This window comes from Varanus komodoensis, unplaced genomic scaffold (genome assembly GCF_004798865.1).
Source record: "Varanus komodoensis strain SLA01 unplaced genomic scaffold, ASM479886v1 scaffold57, whole genome shotgun sequence".
NCBI lineage: Eukaryota > Metazoa > Chordata > Lepidosauria > Squamata > Varanidae > Varanus > Varanus komodoensis.
In genome coordinates, this window is record NW_025336182.1 from 2,408,327 (window position 1) to 2,425,922 (window position 17,596).

Consider the following 17,596-nt stretch of genomic DNA (forward strand, 5'->3'; position numbering starts at 1 on the left):
ACCGCCAGGGGGATGACCGCAAGGTGCGCACAGGATAGGGGCGCAAGGCTACAGGGAAGGCGCCCGGAGCCCCCCCCCCCCAGGGGAATCGAGTTGCTCTGCCTCGGCATTCCTGGGGGATTTAATGCCTGCCCCCCTCCAGCCACCCCCAATGGACACACCGCAGGCAGCCAGCCAGCCAGCCCAGAACGGTCCATCAGGGAAGCACCGAGCGAGCTTTCCCTTGGCCTGCCTAACATCTGGGGGCAGGCCCCCGCCGGCACGCTCCGGCCATTTGGGGACCCCGTTCGAGAGAGGAGCCGTGCGGGGAGGTGGAAGGGGACCTGCAGCCCGCAGCACCTCCATCTGGATCACGCGGTGGCCCAAAGAGCAGAACGTGGGCAATGGCCGAAGGCCCGCTCGGAATCAGGGCTCCCCTGGCCCACGGGGCCGCAGGCGGCACGGCCATGAGCTGCTCCCCTTCACATGCCGGCAGCACGGACAAGAAAATATAGGAAGAGCGGCGGCCAGGGTGCAGCGCTGAGGACCAAGCCCTGTCCTCCAGAGGGCCAAATCTAGCTTGCTACGATTCCCCAGAACACGGCTCCCTTCCCACCCGCCCTGTAATCTTGTTTCTCAGATTTAATGCCGCTTTCCCCCGGTTCCGATAGGTCCAAATACTTCTCATACGCCTTAGCAGCCTGCAGAAGAACCTCTAAGCAGAGCCAGCCGGCTAGTTCTGCCATTTCGGCCCCAAGTGCCAGAAGGAGAGCCAGGGGAGCAGTGGTTAAAAGCACGGGGCACGGACCCGGGTTCTAGTCCCCATGGAGCCCACTGGGGACGCTCAACCATGCCTGCCCTCACAGGGCTGTTGTGGGGAACAGGCTGGGAGGAGGCGGATGATGCGAGCTGCTCGAGTTCTTCGAAAAGGAAAAAGGCAGGACTAACTCTACTAAATGAACGAGCACCAGTGAAGTGCAGCTGCTTAGAGAAACAGAATTTGCTTGTCACGCTGAAGCCGTTCTGCACTTGCAAGGCTGGTCTCCCCCACCCACTCAATAAAAGCACAACAGATCAGAAATAAAGATTTACAAACAGTTTGCGTTTTTATTAAGCCAAGTCGTCGTGTCCCGATCAAATCAGAGGGGAGGTGCGCCGTGAAGTCCAGGGCCAAAGCAGCGCTCTTCCTCCTCATACCTTCCACCAGGCCTCCCGAAAGCGCCGCTGGCAGCTGGCTTGGTGCCAGGCCAGGCCGGTCACTTCTGGGGCTGTACATTCGCATCCCAGTGAACTCCCCCACCTTTGCCCCCCCCCGGAGCACTCTGACCTTTCGAGAAGCGGCCTCTGCGGCCAAGCCCAGGACCTGCGGCCTGGAGTCTTTGTAAGGACCAACACCGCTCACGGCTTCCCGAGCGCGTGGACAGCCCGGGATCTCGCCTCAACAGAAAGAAGGGAAAGAGGAGGAGGGAGGGCGTTTGGCACATCCCGGAAGTCAATGGAGCCCCCAGCAAAGCTACTGCTCCTGTGCTTCCCGGGAGACACACGCGGCCCCCCAAGACGGGCCAAGATTAGGTGGCTTCATTGGCAGAATGCAGCAAAAGCCCCGTTTGCAGCAACATAGAGACGCATAGTTCAGCCGATTTCCCACCTGGCTCCTTCCTTCCCTTCACGGCCAGAGTTGTTGAGGCCAAGTTCAGTAGCTGCCCAGGACCCCTCACTGACTAGGCAGCCCGGAAATCCTCCCGGTGTGGATTCGACCCCCTCCGCGCCATGTGCCGGCACTCGGGTGTGCCCAGCTTGGCTGGAGGCCTCCACGCCCAGAAGCGGCAGGACTCCCCGAGACGAGAGCTCCTGCAGAGCATCCACCACTGGGGGCAGGAGGAGAAGTGGCATTTTTAAATCCAACCAACACCCACGCCTACATCGCCGGAGAGAAGGGGCTGGCGGGCAGACGGGATGAAGAAGGGCGCTCTCTAGGAGCGGACCTGCCCACCAGCCCCCATGGCTCACCAGGCAGTCCTAGCCAGCAACTCTGGCTTCGAAAGCGAAAGCTGGATGTCCGGAAGCAAGTGCTGCTTGGAAAGGACACTGACAGAGGTGGCCAAAAATGCCAGCGGAGCATTTGGTGGCATTCAGGTCTTCTGCTGCTAGTGACTCGCCAGCCAAAGAGGCTCTCCAGGAGAGGGGGGAGGGGATGCAAAAGACCCTGCAAGCAAGCCTCCGGACCTCCTGCATGGAGGTTTCTCAAACTGGGAGTCAGGCCCAGACATCTTTCCTCAGAGCAGGCCTCCAAATCTGACCACTCCGTGCGCTACCCTGGCCTCCCGTTTCAGCAAGAGCGCTGCTTGGAGTGGCGCCTCCCCAGCTGAAGGAGCCAGAGACCCAGCTGGGTCTCATGCACAGGTCTACCGAACGGCACAGAGGGCCTCCACCAGAGTGGCCTCCACAGCAAGGAAAGCCCTCTGGGGGCCGGTCCACCCCAGCCTAACCCTCTGCAAACATCTCGGCTCTTCTTGCGTCCCTCCCGAAGCGCAGGAAGGCCTTTCCTTCCTTTCCCCGTCCGTTATGGCAAGGCGGCCAGGCACACGCCGGGGGCACATACGCCAGGCGTTTGCCAAGCGGGCCGCCGCAGTTCATCTGCCGAGCCTCTGCCTCGGGTTGCAGTGGTCTCAGGTCACCCGTACGTCTTAAGAAAATAAAAATAAAAATCCAACAGCTCACAGCCGGCCATAGACTCAAGGGAGGACGTGCAGCTCTGCGCAACATTCATTCCAAGCACCTGCAGCCTCCCCCACAAAGCCAAAGCTCACCCGCACACCCTGAAAACGCACCTGCACAGCTCCCCCAGCATGGCTCCTGCCGGCTTGGCCTCCCACTGCGCCCCAAGTAGCTAGCTCTCCTTGCTCTCTCATTTCAAGGCGGGGCGGCCAGATTCCACTGCGAAACTCAGAGGCACAAGCACCTTGGTGAAGCAGGAGAAGCGTGCAGGGCGGGGAAGGCTTTCTTTAAGGGGGAGCCGGCTGCGGGTTTCTGAGGCAGAGGGGAGCTTGAGAAGGAGAGGGAAAAGGAAAGAGCGGAAGCATGCTGGCCCCTGATCTGACGGCAGTGGCTATCACCAAAGCAGCGGACACAATGGAAGTCTTTCCCCGTTTTGCCTGGGATGTGTATGAGATGTGGAGAGATAGAAAAACAGGCAAGAAGGCAGCGCAAAATGTTAGCAGGTTCGGGTTTAATCCCATTCTTGGATGAAGAGCCAAGCTTAGGAGCATATTAAGGGGATTGAGAGAAAAGCGAGGCGAGTGCGAAGCACGGAATCCCCTCTGGGTCCAAGATGGGCACACGTGGGACGGCTCACAAAACTGCAGAGCGTCCGGCTGATTTCCGGAGCGAGCGAGGCGAGGGGCCACGCGCTGGGGTGACATGGCACACACCTGGCCAGCAAGCCTCCCTTCCGCTCTTTCCCGGCTGGAAGGAACTGGGATGCTGGGTGGGCTCCTCGCGGGAAGCACGGGAAGACGGACTCCAAACCCTGTTAGCACATTCCTTCCTAGAGGGTGTCAAAGCCGCTGGGAGGGGTGGGGGGAGGAAGGGCCAGTCTGGTGCTCAAAGTACGTAGGGCAGACGAGGTCTGGCTCCAGAGGGGGCCCCCAGGCAGAGAAGCGACTCAACCTGGAGAAGGGATGCCTTGCTAATACTCGTCTCTTTTCAATCCTTATCCTGGTGAACTTATTAAAATACTGGCACTGGCAAACCGGAGGACTGGAGGGCATCAGAGATATGCAGAGACAAGCACAGACAGTTTCCCTTCAGGCTCTCCGGCACAGAGGTGCGTTCCGCACCCGCGGCTGTTGCATCTGACTTGTCCATTCCGGACTCTGACCTTCCAAAGGTAAGGAGGAAGCACCAGCGTTTTCGCTAGGGAAACAGAACATTCAGGGGCCCTTCCACCTCACCCTATCCTGCAAGGCATCCTCCTGACCCTCCCAACAGAAGGGCTGAGGCGCCAACCCGCAGCCGCACCATGGGAGCCTCTGCAGAGGGCTCTCGCCAGTCCAAGCTTTCTCCCCGCCTAACGAAGAAGCATTGATCTGAAGCAGCAGAGGGGCAGCCTTTGCCCCGCTACCTGTTTCCGGAGTGTGGCAACAGGGCCAGTGCAGCACAAAGAGATACTCATTTAATTCCAGGGAAAGAAAGGAGCGGGTTTTCACTCCCTGCTCAAGCGGCCTAAGCTGGGTGTGGGACACCGCTCACACGACGCGACAATTCACAGGAAAAGCAAAAAGGGAAAGCGTGAATACAAGGGGTTTCCCCCCACCCATTTGGACAGGAAGAGAGAGGTAAGGCACAAAAAGGGATAAATTGGGGGCAGGGGTCCCAGCCAGATCTTCCCACAAGGGACAAAGAAATAAACCAGGGTTTTCATTCCAAGCCACCTTGCTCAAAGCCTGCGTTGCTTTGCTTAAACAGGACCACGGTTTCCTTGCCAGCTTTAAATCTCTCCGGTGTCTGATGGTCCACAAAAACCCACCCCTGCCCCTGGAGAGGGAGGAAAAAGGGGAAATCACTAAGCATTAACGAACAAGGGAAGGGAAGGGAAGGGAAGGGAAGGGATGGTGCCGCCCACTTCCCCACCATCGGATTCCCCCAGAGCCACTTCAAAATCCTGGCCCTTCCCCTCAGGATCACGGGCTTGTTTGGAGGTCTGCGGCTGCAAGGTGGGTGCAGTGGCTAAATGCGTTCAGATTCCCGTTTCGTTTGCTTCGCTTCAAATGCAGGCCACAGAGCTTCCTGCAGATTCTGAAGACGAGAAACGAAGTGAGCGTTTTGGAGGCCAACGGCGCCCCTCCCACGGACCAGCCTCGCCTCGCCTCGCCTCGCCCGTCTGCCGGGAGAAGGGGGACCGCCGCCCCGGGTCTGGCCGAGACGCATCTCTTCGCCGGGCGGCTGCGCTCCCCATGGCAGACGCCGCCCGTTCCGTGAGAGGGAGGGGGTGGCGGGGGGGGATGTGTCTGTGTCTGGAGCACACGCCCCATCGCGCGTTTTCGCGGGTTGCTGCCTTGTGTCCAAATCTCTCCCGTGGTTTGACTTCTCTCGTTCCTACGCGGCACGTCCAAAGACGGGGAGACAGAGCTTCAACCAACCCAGCGGCTTCTCTCTGCTCAGCCCATTTCCTTCCACTGCTTGTAGAATTCCAGGACGTTTTTTATTTCAACGTTGGCATTGCCTACTGCCTGGATTGCAGACTGGAGAAAAGACACGGCCATAAGAATGCAAAAACAAGAGACCGGGGGGGGGGGGCGGGTCAGGGGGAGAGCGGCCGCAAGGTTTCCACCCTCTACCCCACCCCAAGCAACGCGCTCTAGTGTAACGCTCTGCCCTCCAACAGTGGGACAATTTTTCTGGGACGCTCACAAGCAGAACGCGACGATGCCGTCCGTGCCGTTTCAGGCAAGGAGCGGGAATCAGAGTCTGCCTTTGCACCCGCAGCAGTAAGTTCCTCCAATACCACTTTTGCTCTGGTGGGAAGCAGTGCCCCCGCCCCCATTTCAGTGGCTATTCTGCACCCACAAACTGACTGATCTCTTTCTTCCTGCACAGGTGGCTGGATGGAGTCACTGGGGCAGTGGGTGAGAGCTTAAGTGGACTCCAGGGGATGGTGGAGGACAGGAAGGCCTGGAGGAGTGTTGTCCACGGGGTCGCGATGGGTCGGACACGACTTCGCGACTAACAACAAACGACATAAATAACAGGCCTCGGCTGCCTCCTTTCAAGGACCTCAGGACTAAAACACAAGGGAGGGGGCTCAAGCCAAGCCGAAGGAATCGCAACGACAAGCCAAAAGCAGCCGCCTGCCAAGCATGCCCACCTGCATGGGAGCCGACAGTTTACTGAGGTCCTCCAGCTGGAAGCCCGTGATTATGGTCACCATCCCGGTGGTGTCGTCTTCGCCGCCTCCCTGGGAGGCCGTCAGCTGTTTGCAGCTGTCCAGGATCTTACAGAGGTTCCTGTTGCGTCGGCCAAAGAGATGAGAGAGACAAGCGGTGCTGCAGCTGGACTTGGCAAGGAGCGCTCGCGAGTACCCAGGGCTGCATGCTTGCAAGAGCGTGGCTGAACGCCGGGGCTGAACGCCGGGGGCGGCGGGTTCTGCCACTGACGCACAAGCGGGTGTTGTGCAACGTCCCGTCCGGCATGTGGCGGGCCCAGCCCAGCCCGGTTTGGTTCTGGGCCCCCACCTCAGGGAAGGCACCCCACTCTCCTCTGAGCCCTCCCTCCAGTACGCAGACGACAGGGAGGCTGGGAGCTGCTCTGGCCACCGAGGCTCTTGGAGTGTGAAGGTTATGCTGGGCTGGAGGGGCCACACTGAGGATGGCGACTTTTAAGGCTTCCAATAGATCCTTCTGGCCAGGTGCACCTCCCTAGAACAAGGGTGAGGGAGCTCCCTTCCGGGGGCCTCCCGGAGTGCAAATCTTGCTGTCTGCGATCCCCCAAGTGCCCCCCTCCTTCAAGCACCAGGCATTTGGCACGTTCCAGATGCTGCGTCACTTTCCCCCCATTCCAAGCATCTCTTAAAGGCGTGGCAACGGACAATAAAGGCGTCCCAGTACAATAAATTGGGTATTTTTGTACTGGGCTCTGTTCATTTGCCCACCACCGAAATCAATCCCTAGGAACGCCACCACAGAATGTGGCCTTCAGGCTGAAGACAGACGGTCTCCCCCACTTGTTCAGGAAACCCGGCAGCGTGCGGGGTGTTCCCTAGTTTGCATGTTTGCTGAGCCTCAACTGCATTCGGAGGAACTCAGCCCATGGCCTTTAAGCAACTCTCACTTCCGATAGCTTATTTTACATAAATATTTGATTTGGAAGCCATTCAGAGAACATGTTTATAAGGCAGGATTAAGAAATAAAACCCCCACAATGCAATTTGAAGAATTCTGGCCCATGGTAAAGAACCCGCCATTTCCAGCTACTGAAGATGCCAGAAAGGCAGTTTGGCTATTTCCGATCTTTCTTCCAAGCACCGCAACCATTACAGACAGTGACCAATCAAAGTCTTCCCCTGTGAGTGGGGATTTCCATGCAGGGCTCCCTCAGTTCCAAACCACTCCCCCATCACCCACTTCTGAAGAACAGGGACTAGCAAAATTGTTACTGAGTAAGATGAGAAATGGCCTCTGAAGGAAGTACGATGACAGGCATCCCAGGAGGGGCAGAGGTTCCTCTCAGAGAGGAACGGAGTCAGGCTGTCTTTCTACAACTGCACATAACTACCGAAAACCCACAGTACTTGGTGCAACCCACTGAATTCTGCATCTTGACACTCAGTTTGATCTTATTCCTTTTGAAGGGTCTTAAAGCGACTGCAAGAGGTTTTGGAGGCAGCACTTGAGAGCAGCTCCAGTGACCAGGGAAATAGCGATTCTGTCTCCTAGCTGCGGGGCAGAGTGGGGGCAAAGCGTTCTGAGAAGAAAGCCGGATACAAGCTTATCTGCGTTACTTACCAAGCATCTAGGTCTTGCCTCTTCAGCTTATGCCTTTCAAAGCTCTTCCCAACCTCTTTCTGGCAGCGAATATATCTGAGACAGAAGATCCGACTCAATGAGCCCAGTGGAGCAAACGTATGTCCTTACTTGCAACACTTTCACACCACTTCATATATTAAAATCCTTAAGTGGTCCACAATAGAAATGCAAGGTAAGAGCACAGGTAACCGAAATCATCACGACGAGGTGATGGGAGAGGCTGGGGCAGCCTCTTAAGGTCATGGAAGGCACACACACCAGCAGGAGGGCCTCAAGCCGCCTTTTGAGCCTGCCAGCCTCCCGCCTTGAGCCGCACGAGGGAGGAAGAGCGCTCCGAAGGACGGGGGCCTCCCTGGAAGGCCAACCAAGCAGAATCCATGAAACGTGTGCACACGTTCAGGGCAGCTCTGGTGCTTCCGAGGTCACACACACAGCTCAGCCCGTACGCCTCTGACTGTGAGTCAGGTGGGGGCCATTTTGAAAAGCCACACGCTGGAAGCAGGCTGCTTTTCGTGGGCGGGAGCCTCCTCGGCCCCTCGGCCTTGCACTTTCTTTCTTTTTTGGGGGGCGGGGTGTGCAAAACAGAACCCAGGCGAGATCTCTTAAACCTCCCCCTCATTATTTTGTCCCAGGAAACACGAACAGCCGGCCCTTTCTCCAGGGACCACCAGAGAAGGGAAGAGCACCCTACCTGTTTCCCTTTTTAAATTCTGCCTCCAAGTATCGGATGCTGTCTCGGGCACCTGCGTTCTCCTTCTTCAGGAAGTCTAAGCCATCAATCACTGATGAAACAAGAAAGGGGGAGCGTTACAAATCTGCTGCTTGCTCCAGGGGCCACCTTAGCACAGGATAATTCCCTCTGGAACCCTCCCCCCCAGTCAGAGTCACAGGACGGAAGGCGCAACTGGGTGCCACCCCTGCTCAGTGCAGGACCCCCCCCCCGGCGGCTGCCCGGGCACGTCTCGAATGCCTCCAGCGTGGGGGGGCACCCCCCGCCGGGCCATGCCTTGCACTGCCGCACTGCTCACAGCCGGGCTGTTCCTCCAGCTCCCCGCAACTTGAGGCCCTTGCTCGGAGTCCTGCGCTCCGGGATGACTGAGGAGAGACCTGCCCTTCCGCAGCGTGACGGCCTTTCTTCTCGAGGCCAGACTGGCCCAGTTCTTTCCTCACAGAGCTTCGCCTCCGTCCCCGGATCGTCCTCGCTGCCCTCCCAAGCCCCTTCCCAGGCGGCACCCAGAACTGCACGCAGGACTCGAGGTGGGGCCGAGGGGAATCCGGACTGAGTGGGCACGCGCAGCGGGGCGGACGAACGCAGGGGACGCGCTGCGCCAGCCCGACCAAGCCAAGCACTGCCGCAATGGGCTGCGGCCCCACCGCGAGGAGGGACTCACCTGTCCGCGGGATGATGACGATGAACCTCCCGCTGGCGGCCAGCTGCCGGATGGTGCAGAGGTGCTGGCAGAGGGCCTGGGTATCGGGGACCAGGTAGGGGGACATCACGCACTGTGCTCTGGGCTGCTGGAGGCTGCCCTCCAGCTGCGACACCTCCAGCTGTGGGGGGGAGGAGGAGACGCCTGACCTGGAGAGCTGGCTCCCTGCCGCTCGGACGCAAAGCCTCCAGGGCAGGGGAGCGCCCGGCCACAAGGGGAGGAAGGACTGCGCACGGAAGAGGAGCCCCTGCTGAGAGGGGGCGGTCCTCCCCACGGAGGGCTCAGGGAGCCAGCAGCATGCGCAGCTGGGATGAACGCGTCCCAGCTCGGCCCAGGGAGCCGAGCTGCAAAAACACCTGCCTCGGATTCTGGACGGCTGCCACCCACCGCCGTCCGTCCTGGGCCAGGTGGACCCAGGGCTTGCCTGGAATCACGGAGCGCCGCGGGACTGACTCTGGCAATTCCTAACCTCAGGCAGGAATGCTCCTCAGGCCTCCGTGAGAGGGGCCCGGCCCGGGCAGCAGGCGCCACGTTGCTGGGGGCTTCAGCTGTGGCCTTCCCGGTCTGACCCCCTCCCAGTGCGGGACCCGCGCGCCTTGGCAGCAGAGCCCCGATTCAGCCGGGGCCTTGAAGGGACACGTTTCCACAGCTCACGTGGCGAGCCCCACGAACCCCCAAGGCCTGCAGCTCGCGCTTCCGCACCCCGTGAGCAGCCCCACACCATACCTGCAGCCGGAGCTGGGCCATGTCCCTCATGAGCCTGTTCCGGCGAGCTTCCTCAGCAGCCTGGGAGCAAAGGGGACAGTGCAGCCCCCGTCAGTCCGTGTTGGCGCCCCCCCCCCGCCGTTTCGGCGATGCTTCCGAACAGCAGAGGTCCTCACACGCACAGGTGGTGCGAGCAAGGGGGCCTTGAGCGAGCGGCCCCCCCGCCCCCCTGGCCAGGCACTTCCGCGGGGAGCGCCGGCAGGCACGCGCCCCCGGCACGCGCCCCCCGTCCCGTTCCTGCCGCGGGTGCAGCCGCTCACCATGCGGAGCTGTGCCTGCGCCTGCTGCAGCAGGCCGTCCTGCTCCGACGGAGCGATGCTGATGAAGATCCCGACCTCGGAGTTGAACTGCAGGATGCTGCCTTGCAGGTGGGTGATGAAGTGGCCGAAGCTCCGGATGCAGCAGATGCGGACCACGGACTGCGCGCGAGAGCAGCAGGGAGGCCGTGAGCTGGGGGGAGCGGGGGCCGCCCGGGCACAGCCGCGCCACAGCCGACGCGCGATGGAAGGGGTTGGATGGGGGCCCTCTGGCCAGCTCTCCGCAGTCAAGGCGGGCTGCAGAGCCAGAGGGGCATCTCCGCCTCCTCGGTGGGCAAGCGGCTGCCTGGGGACGTCCACCAGGAGCACCTGCGAGCACCCTCCCGCCCACGTTCCCCAGCAACAGTGGCCTTGGAGACCGGAGGCAGCGCAGAGCCCTTGAGACCGGGACCAATGCGGGGCTGCTGCTGCTGCTGCCCTGCACAGAAGCCAGCTCTGCGGCTTAACGAAATAGTCCTCCCCATTTCTCCCCAGCCCCCCACCCATCCGGAGCCTGGGATGGCCCCACTGGGAAGGAGAAAGCCGCCTCCCTGCCCGGCTTCTCCTGCCCAGGCCTCAGCCACCGCCCTTCTCTCGCATCCCCCGACCCAGCCCTTTTCTGAGCTGAGCCGCTCCGGCACTGCAGCCCCTCCTCAGGGGAGATGCCCCGTTCCCCGGACCGCCCGAGTCGCCCCCTTCCGCGCCACTTCCAACTCGACCCGGGGTCCCTCTACCCACACGGCTGCTCTTCCGTCCCACATTTCCGCCCGCCCCAACGCCACGCCGAGGGCCTTCCTCCCACCTCTTCCACTTCCGTGAGGGCAGGCCGGTCCTGCTCGAAGTTAAACTTCTTGTGTGCGTTCTTTAATGGGGGAAGGTTGCGGAGGGCCACGTCTTCGGGGAGAAGCAAGCAGGGGCTCGGGTCTGGAAGGTCACATCCTGGCAGCATGCTCTTTACCTCGGTGCAGAGAAACAGCCCTGCAGCATCAGTGATGGGAAGGGAAGGGAAGGGAAGGGAAGGGAAGGGAAGGGAAGAGAAAGGAAGGGTCAGAGCAGTCACGGGATGGCCACAGATCCAGATGGCCTCTGCTCCCCCACTGTAGCCTGGCCGGCCGCCTCCCCGCCATCCCTTTGCCCGGCTGCTGCACCCTCCCCCTCCCTGCCCCCACATCTGACTAGCCCCACCCAAATGCAAGAAGTGCTCTGCAGTTACTGGAACCCCCAGATCCGGACAAGTTGGGGGGCCCTGGGCTCGGCTCAACAGCAGGCTCTGCCTCGGTGTTCTGGTTCGCCCCTCCTTTCGGCATCAGCAGAAGTTCGGCCTGCCAGGCAGCGTCACGTGTGCCCCACTGTCCGGAACCCCGAGAACGACGTGCAGAGGGTGGCTGCCCGCATCACCACCCCACTGCCACCCCACGCAGCGCGAAGTCCCGTTCCCCTGGACCAGGCAGGACCGGGAGTGGGGCAGCCTCCCAGGGAAAAGCGGGGAAAGAACAAGGCCTCTTCGTGGGATGCAAAGACTGGCACAAAGGCAGGGCCTGGGTTTGGGAGCGGCATGGAATGCCTTCCAGAAGAGGGCCTCGCTCAGCCCTGCCAAGGATTCTGAGAGCTGAGGCCAGGGCGCTTCGCAGGCAGAGCTCTGCCACTGAGCCGCAGCCCTCCATGGACGCAGGATCTCGGAGGCACGGCCCCAGCCGCAGGCAGGGAAGATCGTGGCCGAAATTCCGCAGAGCCACCGAGCGGGGAGTTCAGGCGGCCTGGTGCAAACAGCTGCATGGGAATCCAGTCCCAGTCCTGCGCCAGGAATTTGACTAGGTGTCGGAGGAGAAGGCCCCCAGTAAACAACAGCACCGCACAGCAAGGCGGGCACAGCCAGGGGAAACTTCTTGTAAACATACCGGAGTCCTGCAGGTCTCCAGCGGAAGGAAGCAGGTTCAGAAGGACAGAAAGTCTGTTCCATAAACTCTGAGAACTCTGGGGAGGAAGAACACAAAGGCGTGGGAGGTGAGAACGCCGGGCGCCACAGCGTGGCTCAGAGAGAACGAGGTTCAAAGCGCCTTGCGGCCCTGCAGTTCACCGGAGTGCTTCGGGACAGCCGATGCCGGGAGGGTGCGTGGCAAGACAAGCTCAGCCCAAGCCGCACGACTGCAGCCGCAGGGGAGGAGGGCAGGGAGCGTGCGGGGGCAGTCCTCCGCACACACGCCCCGGCCTCCTCCCCAAGCTGGGCTTCAGCGCTGCAAAGGGGCAGGCCGAGAGACAGCGGCGTGGGCGAGGAGCACCTTCACTGCCTTGCCACCCGACGTCACACTTCTAGCTCTGCACGGGCCGGGGCTGCCACGCACCGGGAGGCGCCGGCTGCACCGTCAGCACCGACACCGCCGTGGGGCAAGGGCGGACACCAGCGAGGCAACACGAGAGTGCCAAACCAGCGAGGACTCTGGCTCGTGAGCAGCACAGCTCTGCTAATCCGAGCGCTGCCCCGTCGATGTTCGCGGAGAGGTGCCACGCAGGCGCTGTCTGCAGTGGCTTGTGGGAAAACCTGCCCGCAACCCAGGCCTGTGGGTCTTCCCCACATCATTGCCTGCCGCCCAGTCCCCCTGCCACCCTTGCCGCCGGCTGTGCATCCGAGCCCTACTGCATCACCACCCCCGTGGGGGGCGGCCGCGCAAACCCTTCCCCTCTGCCCCCCGTGCTTTAATGTGCGTTCCACCCAGCTTGCCCTCAGGAAGCCCAACCGACACCTTGCGCTATTCCTGCAAGCCCGGCTGGCCCCGGGCTGAACACACGCCGGGCCTCATGTTCGGACTGGGCATTTGCCGTGAGCCCACCGGGCGCTGGACGAGAGCCCCCACCGCACAGACACACGCGCACCTGCGCACACATGATGATGAGGTCCGTGTTGGTCCTCAGCCAGTCCAGGAACACCTTCACGGTGGGCAGCAATCCCTCGCTGGCAAGGATTTCCAGCCTCTCCTGGAGGGAACGCTCATTCCGGCAGGATTTGCTGCTCGAGAGGCTCTCCTCCGACTCAGAAACGTCATCTTTGGCAAGAGAAAGGCCTCGTTAACATCAAAGACACTTGGACAGCTTCGCGAGGGGCAGTAACAGCAGGAGCAGAAGATAATGGAAGGCTCCGTTCTAGGAAAGGCATCTGTCTGGCCCCAGTTTTATTTTTGCTTTCCTGGCCCCATGAAGCCTGCTGAAGTTTTGCTCAAGAAGTGGTAGAAAACGGTTTGCCTCTGCTTTCACTGATGGGGCAAATGGTTTCGCGGGAAGGAGAATTTTAATACTGCAGCTCTCCTGGTTTCCAACAGAAGAAGTGGGACCTGTAACAAAAGATCCTCACCTTTTGTCTGTGTGTCCCTGCTAGCCAACCATGACTTCCGGATAAGCTGGCATAAGCCACCTGGCACCCTCCAGACGCCTGGGACTACAGTTCCCATAGACCTCGGCCAGCAGGGCCAATTGTCAGGGCACCGTCCCCCGAGGCATTTAAAGAGCGTCATATGGCGCACTGTCCATCCCAAGAAGACCACTTTTATTCTGTCCCCCTAGGGATTTCCTCTCCCAGAGAACGGCGGCATTTCTGTAGCCCCTGAGCAGGGAACATTTCCTCTTGATTCTCATGAGCCGGTGCCCAGCACCTGAGCTCCAGGGGGAATGGCACGGGCCCTGCCTCACGCCTGCCTGGGTGTGCAGCATGGGTGCAGCATTCACCCCACCTGAGCCCTGAAGGGCTTGCCGATTTCACTGGAGGGCCTAGTCAGGAGGGGCGGCATCTGGCGTCACGACCACACTCTTTGGGTGTGGGCAGTGCCATGTGAAGTGCACACATTTCTAAGGCGAGGGCTGATCACAAGCCCCCGGCAAGCGTGAAGTCCATCCCACTAGATAACACTGGGCTTTTACCATGGGGATGGTCTGCTGGGCCACAGACCCTGAGGGATGACGGCCACTTTCACCCAGAAACCCCTCCCCGGAGAAGCAGGTCACCTCCAGTCTTGGCCCGGCTAGAATTGCCGCTTCCTAACTCTGCCCTGCATCCGCATCCGCATCACATGCCTTTGCCATCTGCCCCTGAAAGCCGCCAAGAACGCTCGCGCCTGCTTCTAGTTTCCGTGGAGGGTTCCAGGGCTCACGGGCCCCATGGCTGTCCCAACGGGCATCACCTCATCCTTCAGAAGCATTTAGCCACTTCATCAATAAACAGGGTAATCCCAGGAAGCAGCCAAGAACCAAGAGCACCTCATTGCTGATGCTTCCAGGGACCCTGCTTGGGGGGACGGGACCACTCCGTCAGCTTTGATGAACTGGGTGGCAGCGACAGGGCCTGCTCTGGGCAGTCCCACAGCTGGGGGCCCCCTCCTTAGAGAGACTGAACTGTCACCTGCTCCTGCACCCAAACTCTCCTTGTCAGGATTTTATCTTAAGGACAGGCATCAATCAGCAGGAAGTGTGGGGGCCATTTTGCCCACCAGAATCCCATCTGCAGCCCACGGCCCAAAGTCGCAGGGTGACCCAACCTATTATTAGTAATAACAACGCTAATGCTACGACTCGTGGTAGCGCCGTTGGAAGAACGGCATCCATACCACTAAGGACTGCAAAGTCCACATTTGACTCTGTCCCACAGCTGCTACCGGCTCTTCTACGCCCTCCTCAAAACCTCCCCAGTTCCCAACCCAGTCGTTCTGGGCAGAAATAAAAAGGCGTCCCAAATCTCGCTGGTTTGGGAGACAAAATGAGCAGAACTTCCTTCAGGTTATTTAACGACAGCTTTCACTGGGAGATTCCCAGCATGTGCAAAGAATTTCCCAGAGAAGCGTTTTATATCCCAGTAAGTGCTCCTAAGGAAAGTAACTGCTTTAACCACCGCCTCTCCACCTATGGCCCACCAGACTTTTGCCAACAACTCCCATTAGCCCCAACCAGCACAGCCCATTGACGGAAGCTGTAGGCCAAAATATCTGTTTGCCCAGCCTTCACTGGGTATAAACTACCTTCTTGGGTCGAGGCGCATTGAAATGAATGCACCTTTGTGTCAGGACTGGCTGCAGTCGTTCCAGCTGATCCGTATGCGGCCCTGTGGCGAGCCATGCTCTCCGAGACAGAGTCCCGCAGGCCAGCGCGCCCATTCCCAATAGCCTCCAACCACCTGGACAATCCCATTTCAAATGCAAGCACCTCCCGGTCGGGGGCAGCCTCAACATTCGCTAGGGGCTCCCTCCAGCAGAGCAAATGGGAAAAGGGCGGACAGCGTGGCGGGACCCTGGGCTGGCTCCTGCCCGCCGTGGGGCTCTGAGCCGGCCCACGAGTTGGATGCAGTTGGGCGCAGGGAGAACACGAGCTGCGCACGGCCTCTGGGCCCTGGTCCACGCCAGTGCCAAGGCCTCCTTTCCAGCCCAGCAAGTTCTCGCGGCCTCACCTTGCTCGGCAGCCGCGCTGGCCTTCTCCACGTCCCCATTCACACAGGGCTTGTCGCCCGCATCCTCCTTCGGGGCAGGCAGCTCGCAGTTCGGCTTGAGGAGGACGTTGCTGAACGTGGGAGCCAGCCGGAAGCAGCGCTTGGTCTGGAAGAGCTGTGTGGACATGGCCTGGAGGTTGCTGGCTATGCTGGCGTCGCTGGGGCCCAAGGAGCCCGGCCCGTTGGCGACGGGCTCCAGGGCTGCCTCAGCTTTGGCGACGCCGGGGCTCTGCACGTCCGCGGGCTGCCCGCCCTCGCCTTCTGCCGCGTCCAGGGCCTCCCTGGCACCATTCTTCATGCTCCGCGACTGCCCCCCTCCCTCGGCGTCCACCTCGCCCTCCATGTCCTCCAGGTCCGAGCGGGACTCCTGGCTGTTCATGTCCGAGTCGGTCTCCACATCGAATGCCGCCTCGGCCTCCTCACCACTCTTCTCCGAGCCGCTCTCGGACCCGTCGCTCCCCTTGGTGGAGCCCGGGCTGGAGTCAGAGTCAAAGCCCTCGCTCAGGTCGCTTTCGTCCCCCTTCTGAGCGTGGCGGCGGCGGCGCAGGCAGGAGAGGCGCGAGTACTTCTTGCCTTTCTTGCTCTCGCTCTTCTTCTGCTCCTCGGCAGGACGGTGGTTGGCCAGGTTGGCCTCAGCGTCTCTCTCCACAGAGTTCAATGGTTCCCGGCCCTCAGGATCCTCTGCAAAGGACAGCCAAAGCAGGCATGCTCTGGGAAGCCTTCTCATCCCAAGTGGCTCCCCGGGCAATTCCACACCTCACCCTGTGATCCCAGACCAGTCCTCCCCCCAGCACATCTGGAGGGCATCCACCTGGGGATGGCCACTGAGCAGTGACAGAGGAGCAAGCGGGAATTATTCCCGTTGCAGCTTTTAGTAGAGGATGGACAGCATTAAGTACATGTGTATCAGCAGCTGCCCTTGACAGAGAGAATCGGGTGGTCTGCTGAGCTCAGCACTTTCTACCTGGAAGGGCACAGTCTCCTCCCACCCGGCCTCACTGCCTCCCTCTTTCTCCCCACTCCTGGCTTCTAGCCTGGCTCTCATTTTCCTTTCCCAGTGAAGCAAAGCAAAGTCAGTGGCCTGGTTTGCAAGTTACAGAGGCTGGTCCGCTTGCTGTGTGCAAGCCTCTTCTGCTTTGTTTGCTGCATGATTTCCAAAACTGGTTCATGGGCTGAACAACCTGAACTTAACCTAAGAATTTACCGAAAGTTAACACTGGGTTGTTTAACCCACAGACAACCCAAAGTGTCAGGGGTTGCCCTTACATGAGAACAGACCCAGTAAATCCTTGCAAGAAAAAAATATCCATCAGACATTTCAATAGTATAGACGCTTATCAACTTTGCGACTGTCCTTTTTTGTAAAGAATGCTGGGAAATGTAGTCTGCCATGGGGAGAAATATTCTCAATTAAAAAACCTTAGCCCCTTGTCACAGAACTAACAATTCCCAGTGTCTCCTGAGAAAAGCAAAGGACTGTTAACTGAAGTTTAATTTGCACTGCAGATACGCAGGCTTTTCCACGTACACACAAGATTAAAAACTCTCTCCAGGAAATAGGAGGGAGGTTCTTTATGCAGGAAGCTGCAGTGAGAAGCTAAATTCGGCTGAAAAGGAAAGACTGGACCAGGAGAGTTCTGGCTACACCTTGAGCAGCAAGGTCCCCTGTCCGATGCTGCCTGCCTTGTCACAAGGGCAGAAAGGCAACCCAAGCGATGCCAGGCAACCAGCAACCAGACGGATTTAACTACCTCTGGGGCAATCCCCTGCCTTTACCTGTGCCATCATTCTGGAAGGCTGGAACTGCGTTCTCGCCTTCTTCCAACTCCGCCTGCAGGCGAATGTTGACGTGGTTGATGAGATGAGAGAAGAGGGCCAGTGTAAACGCAATGGCTGCACTGTACTGCTTGGAGCCTGCAAGGAGAGGGAGGGAGCCGGGTGAGGAGAAGAGCAGCCAGTGGCCAGGAGACCCCGGTGCCGAGCTGGGAGAATGGGCTGCGCCTGCCTCGGGGCTCAAAACACCTGCAGGGAGCAAACCTCACAGCCACGTATTTGCTCAATTCAGAGCAATGCCAGAATTTTTCCAGGAGGAGCAAAATTAGACCACCCGAGAGAAGCAGACCTGGAAAAACATGTTTG

General features: G+C 59.9%; 1 protein-coding gene across 3 annotated transcripts in view; it reads right to left on the minus strand.

Moving 5' to 3' along the window:
* Nucleotides 1–1,060: 1,060 nt before the first annotated feature.
* SMG5 (SMG5 nonsense mediated mRNA decay factor) overlaps nt 1,061–17,596 on the minus strand; it is a 35,228-nt gene continuing 18,692 nt past the window's right edge. The window contains exons 11-23 of one of the 3 annotated variants that reach the window (XM_044449137.1): nt 17,234–17,371; nt 15,419–16,138; nt 12,865–13,034; nt 11,892–11,967; nt 10,796–10,971; nt 9,958–10,116; nt 9,659–9,718; nt 8,894–9,053; nt 8,194–8,284; nt 7,482–7,556; nt 5,846–5,984; nt 5,121–5,222; nt 1,061–4,776 (exon numbers count right to left, since the gene is read on the minus strand). In XM_044449137.1, the coding sequence (XP_044305072.1) occupies nt 5,139–5,222; nt 5,846–5,984; nt 7,482–7,556; nt 8,194–8,284; nt 8,894–9,053; nt 9,659–9,718; nt 9,958–10,116; nt 10,796–10,971; nt 11,892–11,967; nt 12,865–13,034; nt 15,419–16,138; nt 17,234–17,371 (2,048 nt within the window). In that variant the 3' untranslated portion in view covers nt 1,061–4,776; nt 5,121–5,138. Of the gene's footprint in view, nt 5,223–5,845; nt 5,985–7,481; nt 7,557–8,193; nt 8,285–8,893; nt 9,054–9,658; nt 9,719–9,957; nt 10,117–10,795; nt 10,972–11,891; nt 11,968–12,864; nt 13,035–15,418; nt 16,139–17,233; nt 17,372–17,596 lie in introns of all 3 variants that reach the window. The other 2 variants (XM_044449136.1, XM_044449138.1) reach the window with 2 other exon arrangements.